Below are 24,285 nucleotides of genomic sequence, written 5' to 3'. Positions count from 1 at the left end.
TTTAATGAAGTACAAACACAAAGTTGAATTCTGAAATAAAATATGTGAAAATTCCTGATTCTCTTTCAGATTTGATTTCAACTGGTTGCTTTAAACAACAGCAACAACAAAAACCTAACAAAAAAAAACAAGGATCTTCAGTTTCCTTTAAAGATATTGAATTATGTTAAGCATAATTTCTCAAATTATAGGAAAAATAATATTATTTATAGCCTATAGCCAAATTATTCTGGAGGAAGGATGGATTGACAGGTAATGTTACCCAAGCGTTTGATTTACTGTTCTCTTGAAATTTTACCCTCATGTATTACACTGAAAAGATTAACAAAGCCTTAATGTATCTTCATTGAAAAATGGGATAGGGGCGCCTGGGTGGCTCAGTGGGTTAGGCCGCTGCCTTCGGCTCGGGTCATGATCTCAGGGTCCTGGGATCGAGTCCCGCATCGGGCTCTCTGTTCAGCAGGGAGACTGCTTCCCTCTCTCTCTCTCTCTCTCTGCCTGCCTCTCCGTCTACTTGTGATCTCTCTCTGTCAAATAAATAAATAAAATCTTAAAAAAAAAAATGGGATAAAAGTTCAACCAGCATGAAAATAACCTCCAAAAGGAGAGGAACCTAAAGCTCTAAGACACTTCTCCTCTAGAAAGTAATTGTTGGGAGCATGGCTGAGAACTAGGGTTTGGGTTAGAGAATTAGTAATGTTCAAAGAGGTAAGTTTTAGATTTTATATATATATATATGTATACATATATATATATGTATATACATATATATTTAAATAGGCATTAAAAACATAATCTTCTGCAATAGTATATATATTGGCATATATAAAAGTCCATGCTTTAAAATGATTGACATAATGCTACATAGAAGGCACAAGTGCCCCACTCTACCTGTAAGCCCATGTTGATGTTTTCATTCCATATCTTACCAATAAAAATGTTTTCTCCCATAGATAGTGAAAAAAACTTATAAATACTACATCACTGTAAAGGTGGAGATACCTAGATTACTAGTATGGTAGGGTTATGGACCCATGGAAAGATGGCCTTATACATACTAGTTAATACTATACAGAGTATGCATTCTCACTCTTTTTCCCCAAAATCTCTGATAGATAGATTTTGTTGGACCCATATTGCAGAATTCACTGAGAATGGATTGCCCTGCCAGAGAAAATAGTATTATCAGTGAATGTGGAAACTTTCCTTCTATAAAAGGAAAACAGACGGCAAACACAGGAGGCCACAACTTTACAACTTCCCTAGCAAGTCAAGGAGATCCATAAAGAGGAGTAACAGAGGAAAATATGTGGGCTAAATATGATAAATAATAACTGCTCAAAATAAGAGTATGGGATCATAGGATTGCTTTTCACAACAAAAGCAAATTGTTTTTAAATCAGCAAAGAGAAAATGTAAGCCCTTAAATTCAGATATTGGGTTCCTGCTACCTTCATTTTCAGATATCTTTGTCCTTATATTTTCCTCAAGATTCTCATCTGTCACTTGCATATAATTAGGATTTTCGGTTTTATGTAGAATTTCTGAAACCTTGTGGCTAACCAAGGAACTGGGCTGTGTTATGATCCCCACACTGGAAACTGGATAATGCCACAAAACCCCACATTACTTCCTAGAAGCTCACACAGGGATGGATGCTAGTAATTGCCAATGCGTGCATATATAACAGTTTTCATTTTATGAAAAAGATAGAAGGAAATTGATTCACACAGTCCTCTGTTGACAATCACAAGTGCAGTAGAAGAGTAAAAGATGTGGGGTTTGCTTTTCTATTTAACAGTAAAAGGAAGCATCCTTCGAGCCTTGTTCTTGTCCCCAGTGCTATCTCACTTTCTGCAGCTCCTGTCTCAGCCAGGATGGCAGAGGCTGCCCCAGTCTGTGTAGCAGTTTGGACAGTTCCACGTTGTGATCTCGGTAGTAATTAGAGAGGAAAGTTCTAGACTGGAAAGCAAAAAGAAAAAAAAAAACAACAACAAACTTGAAGGAGGTTATTAGTTCATTAAACATAATTATGCAATCTACATTTCTTAAATTCTATTACAATATAGGGGTCTATAAAATATGCATTTCTTTGTATTTTTCCCTAGATATCACTCATAATTACCTTTTTAAAAAGATTTGGCAGAACTGCAGCTATAAAATAAAAATACGTCCAGTTATATCTTTCCTGGCTAACATACCACAGAGGCACTTACTTGTTGCAGTATTGGTCAAGTCTACGCGGGGGAAGAAGTTAATGAGAGGTAATGGCACTAAAGAAGAATGAGGTAGGGACCTGAAGTGGTACCAAATCTACAAAAGTGAGCTAGAAAAAAACCAGACATTTCCTTCAAAATTGGTCACTTTGTGTGAAATTGGGCTATAGTATAAAAAGTGAACATAAATAACCATAAAAGCTGAAATTCATGATTAAAGAAATAACTTACAACTTTGCAAAAATATTTTCTATGTTCGGGACAAAAATTGATGCATTTATTTATTTATTTAAAAGATTTTCATTATTTATTTGAGACAGAGAGAGTAAGAGAGAGCATGAGAAGGGAAAGGGTCAGAGGGGGAAGCAGACTCCTTATGGAGCTGGGACCCCAATGCAGGACTTGATCCCAGGACTCCAGGATCATGGCCTGAGCCAAAGGCAGTCGCTTAACCAACTGAGCCACCCAGGTGTCCTAAAAATTGATGCTTTTAAAGCAAGAGATTTTGCTTCCAAAATATTATACGATCTCATTATAAAAATCATTATAATGAACTTCCTTGTGATTCTTAAATTCCTATCAAGCTGGAATGATTGGCCCTTATTAGATGAATAGGTTAAAAAATTCTCAAATATATCAGTAGTCTTACTTTATGTAAACAGAAAATTTATAATTGGGTTTTCTCCCAGGATGTCACTTACCTCATATTATACCCCAATGAACGTTGTTTTGTATCTCTGACTACTAGTTTATAATATAGTTGAGAAGACTTTTTCTTGTGGAATAGGAGCAGTGGCTCAAGCACTGTTTTCAGTCTGGTCAAAGTTATAACATCACTTTAGTCCTTTCTAATATTTTAACATAAATGAGTCTCTTTCTTCGTAAAACTCCTTTGGCAACTTTTGTGCACACTGTGGAAATGGACTTAAGACAATTGCATTTCATCTTGTACCATCCACCAGGTATTTCATTACATTTCTTCCTTTAAACCAGACTGTAAACACTTCAAAGTCTGGATAAGATGTTTATAGAAGTAGTGAGAACATTACACTGATTTCCTGGCAGATTAAAGTGATTTCCGAAACTCTTTGGAAATTATTGAGTTCAAAGGTACAGTTTAAGGACTTTCTGGTACTTCTATTTCCATAGTAACACCTGAATCACTTCCATCCTCCCTTCTCCATCTTGCTTTGGGAGAGATACTCGTTATATCTGGCTGAACTGATGGCTAACTTGTTTCCCAACCTTAGTCTACCTCTTCATACCATCACTTTTTTATTTTTTAAAGATCTTATTCATTTGTCAGAGACAGAGCACAAGCAGAGGGAGCAGCAGGTAGAGGGAGAGGGAGAAGCAGACTCCCTGCTGAGCAGGGGAGTTCAATGTGGGACTCCATCCCAGGACCCTGGGATCATGATCTGAGCCAAGGACAGATGCTTAACTGACTGAGACACCCAGGTGCCACGTACCATCACTTTTATTAAGAAATTTTTTTCCTGTTTTTGTAGTTTGTCATTGTTTTATCTTATTATCTTATTATAAATTGTATCTTATTATAAATCAATGACAGTAACTAATTTAGTCTCCTATAATATATCTTAGTTCATAATTGTTTTATCCTGTATGCTCTCTGTGGTATGTGGTTTATGATATAAAATATATCTGGTTTTTGCTCCCTTTTCTGGCACAGAGCTCCTAAAATCTTTGGAATTTGCTAAATGAAAGCATTAAAAAGTTATCTTTTGTTGGGCACCTGGGTGGCTCAGTTGGTTGAACAACTGCCTTCGGCTCAGGTCATGATCCCGGACTTCCGGGATCGAGTCCCGCATCGGGCTCCCAGCTCCTTGGGGAGTCTGCTTCTCCCTCTGACCTTCTCCTCTCTCATGCTCTCTCTCACTCATTCCCCCTCAAATAAATAAATAAAATCTTTAAAAAAAAAAAAAAAGTTATCTTTTGTTATGTTAATTAAGTGGTTCCTGGACCCTACCTGGATGGGAGCTGGTTGCTAGGAGAAAACCCTGTGATTAGAAGGTTGGAACTTTAAGTCTACCCTGCTGACCTTGGAGGAAAGAGGGGTTGGGGGTTGAATCAATTGCTATTTACCAATGATTTAATCAGTTATGTCTCTGTAATGAAACATCCAATAAAGACCCGAAAAGGATTGGGTGTAGAGAACTTCCCTGTCAGTGAACATGTGGAGACTGAGGGAGAGTGGCTCACTCAGGGAGGACTTTCTCCATAATTTGCCCTATGCATCCCTTCCATCTGGCCATTCCTGAGTTATATCCCTTTATGATTAACATGTGATCTAGTAAGTAATGTTTCTGTGAGTTCTGTGAGTCACTGTAGCAAATGAATTGAACCCAGGAAGAAGGTTGTTAGAACTTTCAATCTATAGCTGGTTGGTTGGTCAAAAGCACAGGTGACAACCTGGGCTTATGACTGGCATCTGAAGTTGGAGGTGGGGAAAGACAGTCTTATGGAACTGAGCCCTCACCTGTGGGATCTAATACTATCTCAGGGTAGATATTGTCAGAACTGAATTGTTGGATACCCAGCTGATATCTGAGCACTGACTGGTGGTGTGGAGAAACTTCCCCACCCACATGTTGGCTCTCCATTGCTTACCTCAGTACCCACGCATGGTACAGGCATTATACATATTTAATATATAATAATAATGTATATATATTTTATCCAAAGTTACTTACTTAGTAAACAATTCATTTAAGTACTTTACACATTTGGAAAATAGTTACTATTCAGTAAGTATTTATGTTTCAACTGCATCCTAAGGGCAAACAATTCCTATGGATATCTATCAATTATTGATCTCTGTCAGCCTATCTACGTCCTAAATATATAACACATTGATAACAAAGAAAGAGAAGAAAAAGGAAGCAAACATATTGTCCCTTATTTTGAAACAACTGTATGCACAAAGTTTTACCAGAGTATTTCATATTAGGAAAATATTACCTCTGGATCCATGGGTGGATATTTTCGGCCTTTGCTCTTTCCAAGACATTTGGTCTTTCCTCCTTCCAGTAGTTGACACCAAAAGCCCTTTTGGGGATCAAACCTACAAAAGATCAAACATATACATGATCATAAAAATGTAATGATTATAAATTGTATACAGAATTAAAAAAAAGATTTTATTTATTTATTTGACAGAGACACAGAGAGAGAGGAAACACGAAGGGGGAAGTGGGAGAGGGAGAAGCAGGCTTCTTGCCCAGCAGGGAGCCAGATGCAGCTGGATCCCAGGACCCTGGGATCATGACCCGAGTCATGGGAGACGCTTAATGACTAAGCCACCCAGGTGCCCCGTATACAGAATTTTGAATGAGAGAGCCTCACCAATTGGATAAAGAAAATGGACTTTGGTATGCCCATTGTTACAATTTAATTCAGTTCTACAAATATTCATTGAATTTATTTAAAAGTCTAGTGAGACTAAACAAACTATATGTTATTATATATTTTCGACTATTTCTACCGAATGAAAAAAAAACCTGTAAATCCTCGATCTTAGATTGAAATTATTAACTTAAGCTTCATACTTAACCTATTCATCCATAAAAGATCAAGGACCTATAATCAAAACTGCAAACCATATACACAGGAATTTTAAAATATTTATTTAGTTATTAATATGATCTCCCTGTCAAAATATGTTAACAGATTTCTTTGAAATCATTCAATGGTATATATTAAAGTGACTGAATTTAATGTAAGTATAGTTTTGTGAATGTAAACACGAGTTAGAGCTTCTAATTTGGAAGAATGCTATGGTTTTTCAAGTTCAAATGTTTATACTTTTTAAGGAGGAAATTAAAATTGTAAAATTGAATTTATTATATTTTTTTCAGACAACATGAGGCACAGGCCATGGAAAAGGTGAGTGGAAGATTAGACAACTCTTCATTTATTTTGCTGAAGGCAAATGATCCTATGGGATAATTCAGGTCCCTATACTTTTAAGGAAAATTCTAATGCTTTGCTTCTATGGATGCACAAAGTTACAAAAGAAAGGATGTGTGTCCTAATTATTTAAACTCAGATATATAAGCACTTTTGTTTAGGACTAACAAGATAGGAAAAATGGAAGAATAAACCAAATAAGAAGAGAAATTTTAAATTTATTGCTATGGGACTTGCTGCATACATAAAACATCGAAAAGGTTTGCATTTTTGTTGCTCAGCAGATGTTTTAGGAGGATGAAGCATAATTGACTGGGATGTAAAGTTAATTAGTTGCAGAATATTTTGTTGCCCTGGGCCCATTCCTGTAATACCAGTGCACCTGCAATTTGCCTCTGCACATACGTGAACTCATTTAGGGGGAGAGGGAAGTTTTCTTCACAGTTCCCTGCCCAACCTATTATTAGAGACCTGATCCTTGCAGTCCAGGTTGTCCTAGTACATGTTATCAATTAAAATTAAATACATCACTGGTTAAATGTTTAAAAGGAAGACAGAGTCATTTCCAACCTGGACTTTTCAATCTGCTCCTTGCCTATCACAGTCCTTTCTCTAGTTTTCATTAATTTCCCAAGAGGAAAAACAATTCAGCATGCTTTGCAAAATGAGATGGGGAAGTCGACATAACTGTGCCCCTGAACAGTATTTTCTGCCTCAGGATGAGAATATTTAACTGCATTAAGGTAAAATACAATTCTGGCAACAAAGCCAAGATATACCCACGCTGAGAGCATCTCCTTTGCTCTCAGGTGTGTAGAGATCCCAGGATGGGCTGCCATCTCTCCCTGTCTCCACAGCAGCTGTTGTGAGGCAGAATGTAATACAACTTGAGGAAGAAGAGCCATATTGAAAATCATGCTTTTAGACAGCATTATAACCTTGACTCCACATTATTTTGCAGCCTGATTTCATCAATTGCATTGATGTTATATACTCTAACAGAGGGCATTTGCTTTTTCTAAGTTACATGAATTCATTGTTTTATGGCTTTATTTTAGTAGACGTGAAATTGCAAAATGAAGATGAAAAGCCTTTCTCAAATAACTGTTGGACAACTTTGAGACAACGAATTGGTTGCCACATGCCTTCTTTTATTACACTGAGCATCACCAAAGTTATTAATTTTTGTGATGTGAGACATATTAAAAACAATATATTCTGTACTTGTTTGTAATCTCTTCTTGAAAAGTATGATTTTGCAGGTTTATTGAACCATAAGTAACTATTTGTAGTAAACAAGATAGAACCATTCCCTAAACTACTGCAGGGAGACAGGGGAAGACATGGTAACATCAATAATATTAATGTAAAATGTATTCTAGGAAGCTTTGTCTACTTAATCAACAGGGGCCTGCCTTGTATTGTTGTTATTTCCATGTGTGGGTAAAAACTTCATTAGGGTTGTTTGAGTGGATAAGGAACAACCCAATCTTATTACGGCTTTTCCTGTCCTTCCATTACCCTCTCTAATTGTCTAATTGCTGATTCTAATCTGCTGTGAACTGGGAAATTATATAATCAGGTTTGTTAGAATTTTGTCTAAAATTTAATAGGCTTTATATCAGACCTTGTGAGGGAGTCAAGTATATACCTTTTTAAAATATGTTTTGGCTCCTTGGAGGTTTTGTTTATTTTGCTTCTTTACCTTTTCCCCATCTTTAGTTACCCAAGTATATAGTTTTATTTTTCTAAGATGATTGCTACAACATCTCCCCTTCCAAATTCTTTTCTGCAGCATGATTTTGCCCCTTCCCATCGAGAGGGGGAGGCCCATTGCTGTCTCTGTGGATTTGTACTGGCTTTAGCGGCTTGGTTGTAATCAATAAAATGAGATGAAAATGATGCTGTGCGACTTGCAAGACTAGGTCAGAGAAAGCTATGGCTGTGCTGGATCACACTTCCTCCACATACCACTTCCTCTCAGAACACGGCCAGACACTCAAAAAGCCACTTGAAGAGGTCTCATCCCATTGAGCTTAGCCTTTGAGCCCTCCCAGTCCAAGAGCCAGAGATCTGAGAGAAGCGAAGATGCCTCCAGAAGATTGTAGTCCCCAGACATTTGATTCCTACCCAGATAGTCATATTTTCCCCAATGTGTCCCCAGGTTTTATGAACAAAAGTAAGCAGTTCTGGGTGTGCCTTGTCTGGATTCCCAGCCCCTAAAATCTATAAGCGTAATAAAATGGCTGTGGTAATTAATGCTAGTGGGTTTGGGGATGGTCTGTCATGCAACAATAGATAAACTGGAACGTTATATGTGATTACCTGTTGGTTATCCATAATTTAATAAGTGCAAAGTAAAATACCAATTTATCCTTTTCCCAATTCTGTCCCCAATACTGGTCACTTTCACAAAGTTAAGGATGGCAGTCAGCATTTCCAGCCTGTGAATTACTTGGGGTGAGAGACTGTATTTTTTTTTTTTTTCACCTTTGTAACTTCAATTTCTAGGACAATTTTGCAGAGTAGGTCTAAAAAATTTACTTAACCAAACTTATATTGGTGAAAAAGCCCACCAAGAAGGGAGTTTGTGATATAAAAAGTGCCTATAGGATAGTACTTTATAAAATAAAGTATTTGTGGTATTCAAAAGGAAGACACTACATGAATAATGAGGATACTCCTTTGACTGCTTTTGAGTAGCATAATGATGTATAAATTCATAGCTAGTATTAAAGATGCTATACAAACACCTACCAGTGATAATTTATGATGGCAAATAATGGAAATGAAATCAAGCATGAGAATAGACTCACGTTAGTGCTTCAGAATAATTATAATGAGGTGTAACTCCCAGAAACTTCTGGACTTCATCCATCACAGTAGCTGGGTCCGATCTCAGCTGTTGTCCATCAATAATTAGCAACTATAAAGTCAAAAATAGTCACTTTGTGAAGAACAAAACTAAATTAAGTAGACTGAGCTGCCTCACTTGACCTGGTATAACATTAATCAATTAGGTCTGTGTGATTAGGAAGAAAATATGCATTACTTAAGATACATTTTAATGTTTACTATTCTTGTGTCCTTCCAAATAAATAACAATCGAAGTTTGCCATTGGCATTGCTTATAACCATTAAATAAACTGATTGTAAATCAGAAATAAACACAGACACTCTCTTGATTTAGTAGTTCAGTAGAAACTCAATTTCCCATCTGTCATGTAGTCAGATAATTATCCAGTCTATGGAATCTCATGAGCTAACCTTGGAGTCAAAGATTTAGGAATGGCATACTGATAAAAATTACTCATCTACTCTCCTTATTAGCCATGACAAAGAACTCAGCTTTTAGTCATGACCTGATCTGGAGTAAGAATATAAACAATATGGACGTTTCCTCAAATCCTTACCTCTTGTTTGATCCTGCATTTCTGGAGCTGTTACAGCATTCTCCATTTTGACAGTCTAATGCATGACCTCCTTTTTCCTTTCTAAGAGCCCCAGAGGCCAGATGTCAGACTATCTGCATGTGGTGTTCCATAAAGGTATTGTCTAAATGACTATTCTATGAGGAGTTGAGTTACTGTTTATGAATCACGTGATGTCTCCTGTGTGAGGACTCAACACTTTGAGACCAGCTACTACCCAAAAGAAGATCCCAAGAAATATGTTTCATAACCACCTAACATTTTAATACTATTATTGACATTAAAAATGTAAAAATCCACATGTCTTCTTTAGGTATGATTGTCTCATTATAAACTGTTATCTGTGGCAACGTTATTTTTTATTTTCTGTTCATCAAGTGCAATAAAGCCAAGGTATGTTAAACAGAAGAAATTAATTTTAAGACCTTACCTGAGAAGTAGCAAAGTAAGTTAGCCATCTTTCTATGTGGATCGCATACCATCCAGGTACTAAGCATCTCCTTTGTAAAGCTTTTAGGTCAGATGGGGCCCAATGTCCAGTTGTGATAACTTCGTAGAAATTAAACCTCAGGGCAGCTGGATCTTCATGTGATCGTTGGTGCTTTAACAAGAAAGTCAATTTTACAATTGGTGTTCTTTATGCATGCAGGGGTATGTGTGAGTGTTTGTGTTTGATGTATGTATGTGTGTGTGTCTTTTATTTCCAAAAAGTAATGAAAATGATAAATTAATTTTAGAATGAAAAAATAAAGTGAAAAGTGCATATTTTAAACCCAGGCAATGACATATTGCTTATTTAAAGTATAAGCCTTCTGTGTATATCGAGTGGTAGGCACATAAGCCTGTGGTTGTCTTCACGTCTAAAATGTTTACATACAAAGAAAGAGACAGAATATAGGATTTTCTTCATGGGTTTAACTAAAAGTGAATAGAAGAGATTTAGATTGGCAAGAACAGGTTTATATAGTATTCTGCTCGTTGTCTCACCACAGCTCTTCTTACAGGTCCTGACACTTCTCCAGTACCTCTGTGTGGCAGATGTTATGAGCACAGGGAAAGTGGATGCATATTCTCAATACTTGTTTAGGTGTCACAAAGATGTTGATGTTGCCCAAAGTCCTTTCCTTTTGCTTTCCCAGGAATTTTCATCTATCAATGCTAATTTTCAAGTACTGAGCCATTACTACTTTTCAGTACCAAATCCTCTGAATCTTTCATATCAAACCATCATTAGTCAAGCTCAAGAGCCCCATACAATAAGAGGTGAAGTTTAGCAGTCAATACAATTTCATAAGCACTCAGTAAACTCCCTACCAGAACAAAAAAATGGTTATAGATTCTGGAGATAAAAAGATATAAGCAAAATGTAATCTCTATCTTCAAAGAAATAAAAATTTTCTATGGGAGGCAATAGATTAACAGACTATAATCAAGTCAGATATTTGACTAGAGTCATATATATTGCTGTGGTAGCCAGACGAATTAAGTGATCAATTCTGAATGAAAGATGAAGGGATTTTTTAAGTGGTTGAAAATTTTGAGCTAAAATGTAATAACAGATTTTTATAAGTTGAAAAAAAATAAATAGAAACTAAGCGAGAACTTGATCCCTTAAGTTTGAGTGAAAGTGTTGAGTTGTGGCATGGATGAATTGATTTTGCAAGATATCTGAAGTTTAACATAAAGAAAATTAACTACAGAATGAGGACAGGAGTGTATTAGGACTTGATACAATTGTGTAATAGCAGGTCATCTATGTTAGTTAGAAATAAAATTAAAAAAGTAAAGATGAGCAAGAAGTGGTTAAACAGTAACCAGTGAGTGGTAGTTTGATGGAATAAAACTTTTGAAGGTCTCTCATTATTGTATATTTATTGACATTCTTATATGTATATGCATTATGCTGAGTACACAGAGACTACCTAATACATTGAATTAATACAATGTGTAGAAACTACATAACTTGAATAAAGGAATATAAAAGTACTATGTGCATATTAATGTTAATGCTAAAATTTCTATGTTAAGCAGTGATAATATGGAACTGTACTCAATCTACTCTACATTGATTTATAAAAGTTTAACACCAACTTTTCTTTATATTCCTGCAACTAAGAAGATTAGCATAAAAATATGACCAGAAGTCACAAAGGGACATATTTTATGGAAAAAATAGCACTCTAGCTTCTCTGTGAGGCCCATTATAAAAATGTGGGGTAGAAATTACAGTGGCAGGTGATAGTTGTAGAGGTTTCTGAATTACACCTGCTGCGCTTTGGATTTATGGTATTTACTGAATAGACAGGACTAGCTAAGTAATAGGCTGCATTATTTTGAAATGTGGAGCAGTTTGGAGACCCTACTCTTAGCAATATAGCAATAAAAATATCAGGAAAAATAATTCTTTTCAAGCATGTATGTTCAAAGAATTTACTTGGAGAAGCAGGCACAGATTCTCTTTTATTCAAACAGTTTAATCTAGGCGAAAAAGATTCATATAAATTTGTTCTATGTTTTCTGCTAGGAGAATGTGCAACATGTGACCCTAAGTAATTATATTCAACATTTTTTTAAATTTTTAAAAATTTTTTTATAAACATATATTTTTATCCCCAGGGGTACAGGTCTGTGAATCGCCAGGTTTACACACTTCACAGCACTCACCATAGCACATACCCTCCCCAATGCCCATAACCCCATCCCCCTCTCCCAACCCCCCTCCCCCCATCAACCCTCAGTTTGTTTTGTGAGATTAAGAATTACTTATGGTTTGTTTCCCTCCCAATCCCATCTTGTTTCATTTACTCTTCTCATACCCCTTAACCCCCCATGTTGCATCTCCTCTCCCTCATATCAGGGAGATCATATGATAGTTGTCTTTCTCCGATTGACTTATTTCGCTAAGCATGATACCCTCTAGTTCTATCCACCTCGTCGCAAATGGCAAGATTTCATTTCTTTTGATGGCTGCATAGTATTCCATTGTGTATATATACCACATCTTCTTTATCCATTCGTCTGTTGATGGACATCTAGGCTCTTTCCATAGTTTGGCTATTGTCGACATTGCTGCTATAAACATTCGGGTGCACGTGCCCCTTCGGATCACTACGTTTGTATCTTTAGGGTAAATACCCAGCAGTGCAATTGCTGGGTCATAGGGTAGTTCTATTTTCAACATTTTGAGGAACCTCCACGCTGTTTTCCAGAGTGGTTGCACCAGCTTGCATTCCCACCAATAGTGTAGGAGGGTTCCCCTTTCTCCGCATCCTCGCCAGCATCTGTCATTTCCTGACTTGTTAATTTTAGCCATTCTGACTGGTGTGAGGTGGTATCTCATTGTGGTTTTGATTTGTATTTCCCTGATGCCGAGTGATATGGAGCACTTTTTCATGTGTCTGTTGGCCATCTGGATGTCTTCTTTGCAGAAATGTCTGTTCATGTCCTCTGCCCATTTCTTGATTGGATTATTTGTTCTTTGGGTGTTGATTTGCTAAGTTCTTTATAGATTTTTGGACACTAGCCCTTTATCTGATATGTCATTTGCAAATATCTTCTCCCATTCTGTCAGTTGTCTTTTGGTTTTGTTAACTGTTTCCTTTGCTGTGCAAAAGCTTTTGATCTTGATAAAATCCCAATAGTTCATTTTTGCCCTCGCTTCCCTTGCCTTTGGCGATGTTCCTAGGAAGATGTTGCTGCGGCTGAGGTCGAAGAGGTTGCTGCCTGTGTTCTCCTCAAGGATTTTGATGGATTCCTTTCTCACATTGAGATCCTTCATCCATTTTGAGTCTATTTTCGTGTGTGGTGTAAGGAAATGATCCAATTTCATTTTTCTGCATGTGGCTGTCCAATTTTCCCAACACCATTTGTTGAAGAGGCTGTCTTTTTTCCATTGGATATTCTTTCCTGCTTTGTCGAAGATGAGTTGACCATAGAGTTGAGGGTCTATTTCTGGGCTCTCTATTCTGTTCCATTGATCTATGTGTCTGTTTTTGTGCCAGTACCATGCTGTCTTGATGATGACAGCTTTGTAATAGAGCTTGAAGTCCGGAATTGTGATGCCACCAACTTTGGCTTTCTTTTTCAATATTCCTTTGGCTATTCGAGGTCTTTTCTGGTTCCATATAAATTTTAGGATTATTTGTTCCATTTCTTTGAAAAAAATGGATGGTACTTTGATAGGAATTGCATTAAATGTGTAGATTGCTTTAGGTAGCATAGACATTTTCACAATATTTGTTCTTCCAATCCAGGAGCATGGAACATTTTTCCATTTCTTTGTGTCTTCCTCAATTTCTTTCATGAGTACTTTATAGTTTTCTGTGTATAGATTCTTAGTCTCTTTGGTTAGGTTTATTCCTAGGTATCTTATAGTTTTGGGTGCAATTGTAAATGGGATGGACTCCTTAATTTCTCTTTCTTCTGTCTTGTTGTTGGTGTAGAGAAATGCAACTGATTTCTGTGCATTGATTTTATATCCTGACACTTTACTGAATTCCTGTACAAGTTCTAGCAGTTTTGGAGTGGAGTCTTTTGGGTTTTCCACATATAGTATCATATCATCTGCGAAGAGTGATAGTTTGACTTCTTCTTTGCCGATTTGGATGCCTTTAATTTCCTTTTGTTGTCTGATTGCTGAGGCTAGGACTTCTAGTACTATGTTGAATAGCAGTGGTGATAACGGACATCCCTGCCGTGTTCCTGACCTTAGCGGAAAAGCTTTCAGTTTTTCTCCATTGAGAATGATATTTGTGGTGGGTTTTTCATAGATGGCTTTGATAATATTGAGGTATGTGCCCTCTATCCCTACACTTTGAAGAGTTTTGATCAGGAAGGGATGCTGTACTTTGTCAAATGCTTTTTCAGCATCTATGGAGAGTATCATATGGTTCTCGTTCTTTCTTTTATTAATGTGTTGTATCACATTGATTGATTTGCAGATGTTGAACCAATCTTGCAGCCCTGGAATAAATCCCACTTGGTCGTGGTGAATAATCCTTTTAATATACTGTTGAATCCTATTGGCTAGTATTTTGGTGAGAATTTTTGCATCTGTGTTCATCAAGGATATTGGTCTGTAGTTCTCTTTTTTGATGGGATCCTTGTCTGGTTTTGGGATCAAGGTGATGCTGGCCTCATAAAATGAGTTTGGAAGTTTTCCTTCTATTTCTATTTTTTGGAACAGTTTCAGGAGAATAGGAATTAGTTCTTATTTAAATGTTTGGTAGAATTCCCCCGGGAAGCCATCTGGCCCTGGGCTTTTGTTTGTTTGGAGATTTTTGATGATTGTTTCAATCTCCTTACTGGTTATGGGTCTATTCAGGCTTTCTATTTCTTCCTGGTTCAGTTGTGGTAGTTTATATGTCTCTAGGAATGCATCCATTTCTTACAGATTGTCAAATTTGTTGGCGTAGAGTTGCTCATAGTATGTTCTTATAATTGTCTGTATTTCTTTGGTGTTCGTTGTGATCTCTCCTCTTTCATTCATGATTTTATTTATTTGGGTCCTTTCTCTTTTCTTTTTGATAAGTCTGGCCAGGGGTTTATCGATCTTATTAATTCTTTCAAAGAACCAGCTCCTAGTTTCGTTGATTTGTTCTATTGTTTTTTTGGTTTCTATTTCATTGATTTCTGCTCTGATCTTTATGATTTCTGTTCTCCTGCTGGGTTTAGGGTTTCTTTCTTGTTCTTTCTCCAGCTCCTTTAGGTGTAGGGTTAGGTTGTGTACCTGAGACCTTTCTTGTTTCTTGAGAAAGGCTTGTACCGCTATATATTTTCCTCTCAGGACTGCCTTTGTTGTGTCCCACAGATTCTGAACCGTTATGTTTTCATTATCATTCGTTTCCATGAATTTTTTCAATTCTTCTTTAATTTCCTGGTTGACCCATTCATTCTTTAGAAGGATGCTGTTTAGTCTCCATGTATTTGGGTTCTTTCCAAATTTCCTCTTGTGACTGAGTTCTAGCTTCAGAGCATTGTGGTCTGAAAATATGCAGGGAATGATCCCAATCTTTTGATACCAGTTGAGAGCTGATTTAGGACCAAGAATGTGATCTAGTCTGGAGAATGTTCCATGTGCACTAGAGAAGAATGTGTATTCTGTTGCTTTGGGATGAAATGTTCCGAATATATCTGTGATGTCCATCTGGTCCAGTGTGTCATTTAAGGCCTTTATTTCCTTGTTGATCTTTTGCTTGGATGGTCTGTCCATTTCAGTGAGGGGAGTGTTAAAATCCCCTACTATTATTGTATTATTGTCGATGTGTTTCTTTGATTTTGTTACTAATTGGTTTATATAGTTGGCTGCTCCCACGTTAGGGGTATAGGTATTTAAAATTGTTAGATCTTCTTGTTGGACAGTTCCTTTGAGTATGATATAGTGTCCTTCCTCATCTCTTATTATAGTCTTTGGCTTAAAATCTAATTGATCTGATATAAGGATTGGCACTTCTGCTTTCTTCTGATGTCCATTAGCATGGTAATTTCTTTTCCACCCCCTCACTTTAAACCTGGAGGTGTCTTCGGGTTTAAGATGAGTTTCTTGTAGGCAACATATAGATGGGTTTTGTTTTTTTATACATTCTGATACCCTGTGTCTTTTGATTGGGGCATTTAGCCCATTAACATTCAGGGTAAGTATTGAGAGATATGAATTTAGTGCCATTGTATTGCCTGTAAGGTGACTGTTATTGTATATTGTCTCTGTTTCTTTCTGATCTACTACTTTTAGGGTCTCTCTTTGCTTAGAGGACCCCTTTCAATATTTCCTGTAGAGCTGGTTTGGTATTTGCAAATTCTTTCAGTTTTTGTTTGTCCTGGAAGCTTTTAATCTCTCCTCCTATTTTCAATGATAGCCTAGCTGGATATAGTATTCTTGGCTGCATGTTTTTCTCGTTTAGTACTCTGATATATCATGCCAGCTCTTTCTGGCCTGCCAGGTCTCTGTGGATAAGTCTGCTGCCAATCTAATATTTTTACCATTGTATGTTACAGACTTCTTTTCCCGGGCTGCTTTCAGGATCTTTATTTTGTCACTAGACTTGTAAATTTTACTATTAGGTGATGGGGTGTGGACCTATTCTTATTGATTTTGAGGGGGGTTCTCTGAACCTCCTGGATTTTGATGCTTGTTCCCTTTGCCATATTGGGGAAATTCTCTCCAATAATTCTCTCCAATATACCTTCAGCTCCCCTCTCTGTTTCCTCTTCTTCTGGAATCCCAATTATTCTAATGTTGTTTCGTCTTATGGTGTCACTTATCTCTCGAATTCTCCCCTCGTGGTCCAGTAGCTGTTTGTCCCTCTTTTGCTCAGCTTCTTTATTCTCTGTCATTTGGTCTTCTATATCGCTAATTCTTTCTTCTGCCTCATTTATCCTAGCAGTGAGAGCCTCCATTTTTTATTTCACCTCATTAATAGCTTTTTTGATTTCAACTTGGTTAGATTTTAGTTCTTTTATTTCTCCAGAAAGGGCTTTTATATCTCCCGAGAGGGTTGCTTTAATATCTTCCATGCCTTTTTCGAGCCCGGCTAGAACCTTGAGAATCGTCATTCTGAACTCTAGATCTGACATATAACCAATGTCTGTATTGATTAGGTCCCTAGCCTTTGGTACTGCCTCTTGTTCTTTTTTTTGTGGTGAATTTTTCTGCCTTGTCATTTTGTCCAGATAAGAGTATATGAAGGAGCAAATAAAATACTAAAAGGGTGGCAACAACCCCAGGAAAATATGCTTTAGCCAAATCAGAAGAGATCCCAAATTGTGAGGGGGGAGAAAGGGGATAAAAAGAGGTTCAGAAAGAAAAAAAAAAGAAAGAAACAATTAAAAAAAGAAAACCGATAAAGAAAAAATATAAAAAGGAAAATATATATATATATATTAGATAAACTAAAAAACGTTAAAAAAGAAAACGGTAAAAGTTAAAAAAATTTAGCAGAAGAAGAGAAAAAAAATTGAAAAAGAAAAAAAAAATTAAATTAACTGCAAGGCTAAAGAATCATGGGGAGAAAGCCATGAGTTCCGTGCTTTGCTTTCTCCTCCTCTGCAATTCGCTGCTCTCCTGGGTTGAAACTGCACTCCTTGGTCGGTGAACTTGGTCCTGGCTGGGTTTCTTGTTGATCTTCTGGGGGAGGGGCCTGTTGTAGTGATTCTCAAGTGTCTTTGCCCCAGGCGGAGTTGCACCGCCCTTACTTGGGCCGGGCTGAGTAATCCGCTTGGGTTTGCTGGGTTTGCTGGGTTTGCTTTCGGGAGCTTTTGTTCCCTGAGCACTTTCCGTAGAGTTCCGGAGGGCGGGAATGAAGATGGCGGCCTTCCGGTCTCCGGCCTGGAGGAGCTGAGAGCCCGGGGCCCCACTCCTCAGTGCGCCCTCAGAGAACAGCGCCCAATTACTCCCGTCACCCTGGCCTCCGGCCACGCTCCGAGCTGACCGAGCCTGCAACCGGTTCAAGGTAACGCAGAGCTGAGAGCTCACTCTTCAGCTCTGTCTCTGTAGCCGGCTTCCCCGTTCTAATACCTGTAAGCTCTGCGACACTCAGACACCCCCGAACCTTCTGTGACCCTGCGGGACCTGAGGCCGCGCTGACCCCGCCTGGGCTTCACCCCGGTTAAGCCTCTGGAGCGATGTCCCTCAGCAGAACAGACTTTTAAAAGTCCTGATTTTGTGCTCCGTTGCTCCGCCGCTTGCCGGGAGCCGGCCCCTCCCCCCACGGTCTATCTTCCCGTCGCTTTGGATTCACTTCTCCGCCAGTCCTACCTTTCAGAAAGTGGTTGATTTTCTGTTTCTAGAGTTGTTGTTCTTCTCTTCTATCTCCCGTTGGATTTGTAGGTGTTTGCAATCTTTAGATAAGCTATCTAGCTGATCTCCCGCTACCTGAAGTAGTCTCAGCCTGCTACTTCTCCGCCATCTTGACTCCTCATATATTCAACATTTTTAATGAAGATTTACTATTTGAATGCTTTTGTCACTTTTTTTTTAAAGTAAGCTTAACTTGCTTTCAATATGAATTTTCACAAAGTGAGAAAGGTGCATTTTTCTATCTTGAGGGAGACAATGACACATGGATTCTAATAATAGTATTTGGATCTTGTTCCCAATCCAGGTATTCTCCTAGGATCCCTGACCTCTTGCAATCCCAATGTACAGGGTCAAATTTTTTGTCCATTATTATTTGTTCTTGGCCATAAATGTTTATTGAAGAAAGTCAAGAAAAAGAATGAATTAAAAAAATAAAGAATGGGTAAAAAATAAATGAATACAAAGTAAAAAAATAAAAATTACTCTTATGTACTTTAAAAATTCCCTTTTAGTCTTGTTTTTTGGGGGACTTTAATTTATATATGCGTTAAGCATACACATACACAAATACACTCATATCATGGGATTTTAGTACATTTACATTATTACCACCACAAATTTAAGATCACCTTCAATTAAGCCTTCACTGCTATAGGCAATTTTACATTTCTGTGCTCAATTTTATCTCACCCCTGTGCAAAGATTTCACACTGCCTTTTTTCCTCTCCTCAAACTGCTGTCCCCCAAACTATCTCCCTCTTTTCCATCAGATTAACTCATTCTCAACTTTCCAAAAGAAGGAGAGACCATCAGAATCACTTTGATTTCTCTATCTCAGACCTTGAAATTTGCCAGCATGTACATTTATCCCCTCTTCTAACTCCGAAGTTTCAGTGGGAAGATTCTTAACCAGAGTCCTACTGATATAATTCAGAGGGTCTATGAACTTGGATCTAAAAAAAAAAAGTTTTTTTGTTTTCTGTAACTTTTAAATGAAATTTTGCATTTATTATACCTGTGATTTTGACCACCAATAAAAACAGGTATTTTTGTTTCACATTATAGGAGTTTCAGATATATCAAAATGTTATTCATGCTCATCCCTACTTCAACATTACAGCAGTATTAGTCCTGCCATTAGGTCTGGCCATTTAATTGTTAAAATAAATAAAAATTTGTTACTGATTTAAAAATTACTTTGATACTTATATTTCAAGAAAGCTATTACTTTGTAATTCTATGTATTTTTATGTTTTTAAAATGTGCTTCTGAAATGGGACCCATAGACTCCTACAGCTTGCTAGGGGTGTCCCCGCACAAGAAAAGTGAAGCCTGGATGCTTCCCTCCCATCGAAGCTGTTTCCTGTAGTCATCTCTTCCTGGCCCCTCAGGATCCTCACAGGACTGATCCCCAGTTTCTCTCCTGGGCCTTAAACATCTCTCCTTTTTTTTTTTTTTTTTTTTTTTGCCTTAAACATCTCTCCTTTTTTTGGACACTCCTGCCCATCTCATGATTCAAATCAGTACCACCATAGAGCATAGTTTCCTTGAACCCACTTTAACCTCTCTATAATAAGTGTGTGTCTTGTTTCTTCCCCTTTCTATTTCTGTTTTATTTTCTGTTTTCTATTTCTTCTTCCCACTTAGTTTTTCCTCCACTAAATCCATCTGGTTTTGCTTTATCATTTGTCGCTAAAGGCTCTGCTTCCCTCCATTTCTTTCAACTCAGTGGAAATAATTCAGGCTTTGTTCTGCCCAACTGTCTAATTTCTTAGCAGCCCTTTGACACTCTTATCACCTCCGCTGTTTGGTAGTACTCTATTCCTCTGTTTTCAGTGTCATCACACTCCTGGATTTTTTCTTCTACTCCTCTGGCTGTTTGCTCTTGTCTCCTGGGCTGCCTTATCGTTCTCTGTACTTTGCTTCTCTAAACTCTCTCCTTAGGCAGTTTCACCATGTTTGTGGCTTTTTGCCTCTGATTCACAAATTTCTGTCTGCAGCTCTGACCTCTTCCCAGAGTTCCTGCTGACTCTACTGTTCTCCACACGACAGTGTTTCCTTACCTCAAGATCACCATTGGTGCCACATCTTTAGCTCCCTCCCTCCAACTGGTCCTGTTGTCTTCTTCAGTGTCTCTATTTTCATGGGCATATATACTCATCATCCAGTTATTCTCATCAGAAATTTGATTTATCCTTGACACTGTTTCCTCACCAGGTTCTGTTGGTTTTAATCCCTACATGTCTTCTGATGCTTTATACTTCACTCAGTCTGTACTTACTCTCGCCGTCAAAGCTGCCTCTATTTCTCAGCACCTCTGAAAGGAAATCTGGTAGTTACACACTGGCTTAACTCTTCAAAGGCTTTCAGTTGCTTGAAGAATGGTGGCCACACAGTTCCCCCACCTGAGTTCTGGCCCCTGTGTACGACTCAGACCCATCTCCCACAGGTCTCCACCTCGGGTTTTGCTCTCTAGCCACATGGAAGTTTTCTTAGTTCTTTCCATGTGCTGGGGGTTCCTTGTACCAGTGGACCTCATATACTTTTCCCTCTGCCCAACTCTCCTTCTACCCCACTCAGTTTATACTGACTCATTCTTCAGTTTTAAGTCTAAAGTTTCTTTCTCTAGACAATGCTTTCTTCATACCTAACAGATTTCCTTACGGAGCATTCAAAATTTTTAGCTATATATCTATGTGATTTTTTGATTAATACCTATCCACACATTAAAATGGACACAATGTTTTAATTAATATTCTATTGATTAAAACCACCATTAAATGTTGTTGCAGAATATTGCACATCAGTGTGATACAAATTCATATTGTTGGGTGTTTATTCCTTTTACTATTATTATCGTTTGACAAGTATTGCGGTATAGAAAGGAATAAATATTTGTCCATCCCTTTGAAGTTTCCATAACACAACAGGACCTTTACAAAACTATTTTGATAATTATTGCCAAATTAGTGTTCAGAAAAAATCTCCATCTATACCTTTCTATTGGAATGTTTTAATATCTTTATCATCACACCCTTGCCAGCAGGGAGAATAAACATGACAATTTTTATCGAGATGATATTCAGAAAGAGTATCATTTTGATCTGTATTTTGTTGCTCCCTAATTGGGCTGATCATTTTTCATATAAATCATTGAGCAGTTATATTTGTGGGTGTCTCTGTGTGTGTGAAATGTTTATCTATGCGATCTGTTTATTTGCTCATTTTTCTACTGAGCTATTATATCTTTTCTTTTATCAGTTTCCAGAAGCTTTTTTTTAAAAAACAAATTAAGGATACTAAACCATTTGCCATGTATTATTAAAGATGCCCTACTTCGATAATGTACTCTTTTTGTTGATACTGATAGACTAATATTTTACATGTTTATACTGTCTAGTCAGTCTATTAATCCTTTATGTATGATGTTTTCTACTAGTTTATGCTTGAAATTCCTTGTCCAACTTCATATGACTCAAATATTCAGCTTTTATTACTTATAATTTCTTTTCTTTTCTTTTTTGGGTGGGTTAGCTATGCAACATTTGACTGTTGAATACATCTGGACATCTAGACTTTATTTTGGTATTCACTATTGCTTACATTTAGCTATGGCCAAATGTTTTTAAAAGTATTTTTTTCCTGCTTCATACCTGGTACCAAGAGTATGCCCTGTCTGAGGGGTCGATGAGGATGGTGATGATCTTGGCCTTGGGGACCAGAGATGCTGCTCGCTTGGGAGCTTCTTCTGAATGGAAGTAATTAGCACTCTTTTCAAACAGAAAGTCACTTGTAATGTTGGATGGAGTAGGAAAAAAGTCCATATACCTGAAGGCAGAGAAAAATAATCTGTGATACAAGTTTTTCTCTAACATGCCATGGATATGAAATAACAGAACATTTTTACATTCACTTATACTGATTTCTAATTATTAGTGTTATAATTCTACATTGTTATATTATTCTCTATATGTCTATAATATATATTCTATTATAATTATGTTATAATTCTATATACCTATAATTCTAATGCAAGTGCTATTCTATCCACTTTGACTGTAAAGACAACCCAAAGCATTACTGTTTTAATGAACTATATAGGGCAGGGGAAAGAGGGAGATGAAATAGGTAGACGGTTAAGAACAGGGGGAAATCTTTTCAATTTGTGTTGATATTCTCTGCTATCAAAAGCCAAATCCAGAAAAATTTAAGTTTACCCTTGGCAAAAAGCAAATTACACAGTATTGCCTAGTAAATATTTTAAAATAGTAAATTCTTGTTTGCTAACTTGAATACAAAATTTTTAATTTGAGATGAAAGTGCACAAAGGAGGAGGATGTGTAAGTCAGAAGAGCTATAAAATCCTAAACAGAGTAGGGCATAGCTGCTCTCCTCCTTTTTAACTTCTGCATAATTTGTAATATGTGTAGCAATGTGAACACATTATGGTCTATCTAGAGTCATTAAGAGGATATTTCCTGCTAGTTGATCCTGTGGTGCCTCGGTAGGTTCGCTCCTCCATATGCTGTCAGAACATTCCTCTGTGTGTAGATTATGGAATCAATATGTTCAGAGGTTAACTCAGTGCAAGGCTTTAATTATGTGTGTAATCCTCCTTACAGCTCATCACTTCTCTAACCCTCAAATGTTCTAGAAATAAATAATGAGAGCAATTAAGAATTCATATAAGACACTTATTTTCCTCTTTGACATTTGTTATTATGTTTCCCAAATGTGAAGTGGTGAAAAGTCTCATCTATATTCCTGCTTAACAATTTGTGTTCCATTTGAGCTCACAGATAAGAGAAAATTGCTGTTCTGCTTTTAGTAACTTGCATGCACTTCCAAAATTCATTTAGTCTTTTAAAAGTAAGGTAGAATAAGAATATCTTAGGTGCAGAGCGGGCACCTCTCTACATGTGATAGGAAGCCAGATCTGCCCACTGGCATTGCCTCTCCCCTACTCTAACTCTAATCTAACAGAACAGGCCTTTTGTATAAGGACAGGTTCATATGTGATGTTGACAGGAAGTTACAGACTACAGACATATGCATTTAGGGAAATTTTCCTTGGAGGAGATTTGCCTTATATAACTGGAAGCTGGAATCAGAGCAATATTTTCTTAGAAAATTGGAATAAAGCTAGAAAAATCTCCAAAGTAAAGGCCAGTTTTAATATCAAGTTTATTCTATTTCAGTTTAGGGAAAATATTGTGACTTTTAAATTTTTATTTTTTATTTAATTTATTAAATACAAAGTAATATTCCTTTTATGCATGTGCATGGCTGACATTAATATGGCTTTGGAAATGCTATGTAATTATTTGAATGACAAATATCAGCTTATATTATAACATTTTATAGTCTATGTAGTTAATGAAGATACATGTCACAGAGTATAAAATAACTTATTTATTTGTTTCCTCAAGCATCATTTGTGAAGACAAATTATGCAGTTAAAACAAATCTAGGCACAGTAAAATAATAATATGCTTAAGAAGAATTTTAAATATCCTTATGAATAATTCTGACAAAAATATTCCATAATCTTCTTTATTTAATAATATTAATTTACCAGAAAAATATTATCATTATTGCACTTTCCAAATTAAGTTATCGGCAATACTGATTAAACATATCATTGTTGTAAATTAATTTCTAATTCACTATGGTAGAGTTGAGCATAACAAATTTATGCTGTAATTATGTAGATACCACACATACATTTATAATTGCTTTGCTGTGATTGAGCATGTGTTAGTAGTGGTCTTTATTTTTTGTTATTTTCCTTACCAATCAATGCCCTTGTGGTAGTTGTTGCCATTAAAGAACTGAACTTCTTCAAATGTTTTGGGACTGGGAAGATTGCTGATGATGGAAGGGTGCATAAGAAGGAATAAATAAAGTGCAGTTGTTC

General features: G+C 36.9%; 1 protein-coding gene across 3 annotated transcripts in view; it reads right to left on the bottom strand.

The window, feature by feature from the left end:
- Positions 1-1,086: 1,086 nt before the first annotated feature.
- Positions 1,087-24,285, bottom strand: part of LOC111156481 (bifunctional heparan sulfate N-deacetylase/N-sulfotransferase 4) — a 243,861-nt gene continuing 220,662 nt past the window's right edge. Inside the window, exons 8-13 of one of the 3 annotated variants that reach the window (XM_022517412.1) lie at positions 24,162-24,285; positions 22,022-22,196; positions 10,005-10,175; positions 8,960-9,069; positions 5,196-5,298; positions 1,843-1,962 (exon numbers count right to left, since the gene is read on the bottom strand). In XM_022517412.1, the coding sequence (XP_022373120.1) occupies positions 1,843-1,962; positions 5,196-5,298; positions 8,960-9,069; positions 10,005-10,175; positions 22,022-22,196; positions 24,162-24,285 (803 nt within the window). Of the gene's footprint in view, positions 1,121-1,842; positions 1,963-5,195; positions 5,299-8,959; positions 9,070-10,004; positions 10,176-22,021; positions 22,197-24,161 lie in introns of those variants that run through there. The other 2 variants (XM_022517429.1, XM_022517421.1) reach the window with 2 other exon arrangements.

The sequence above is a fragment of the Enhydra lutris genome, unplaced genomic scaffold (genome assembly GCF_002288905.1).
Source record: "Enhydra lutris kenyoni isolate GAN:26980312 unplaced genomic scaffold, ASM228890v2 scaffoldscaffold3, whole genome shotgun sequence".
In the NCBI taxonomy this organism is placed as follows: Eukaryota; Metazoa; Chordata; class Mammalia; order Carnivora; family Mustelidae; genus Enhydra; species Enhydra lutris.
The sequence above is the reverse complement of the archived record's forward strand: the minus strand, read 5'-3'. Positions and strand labels throughout refer to the sequence as shown.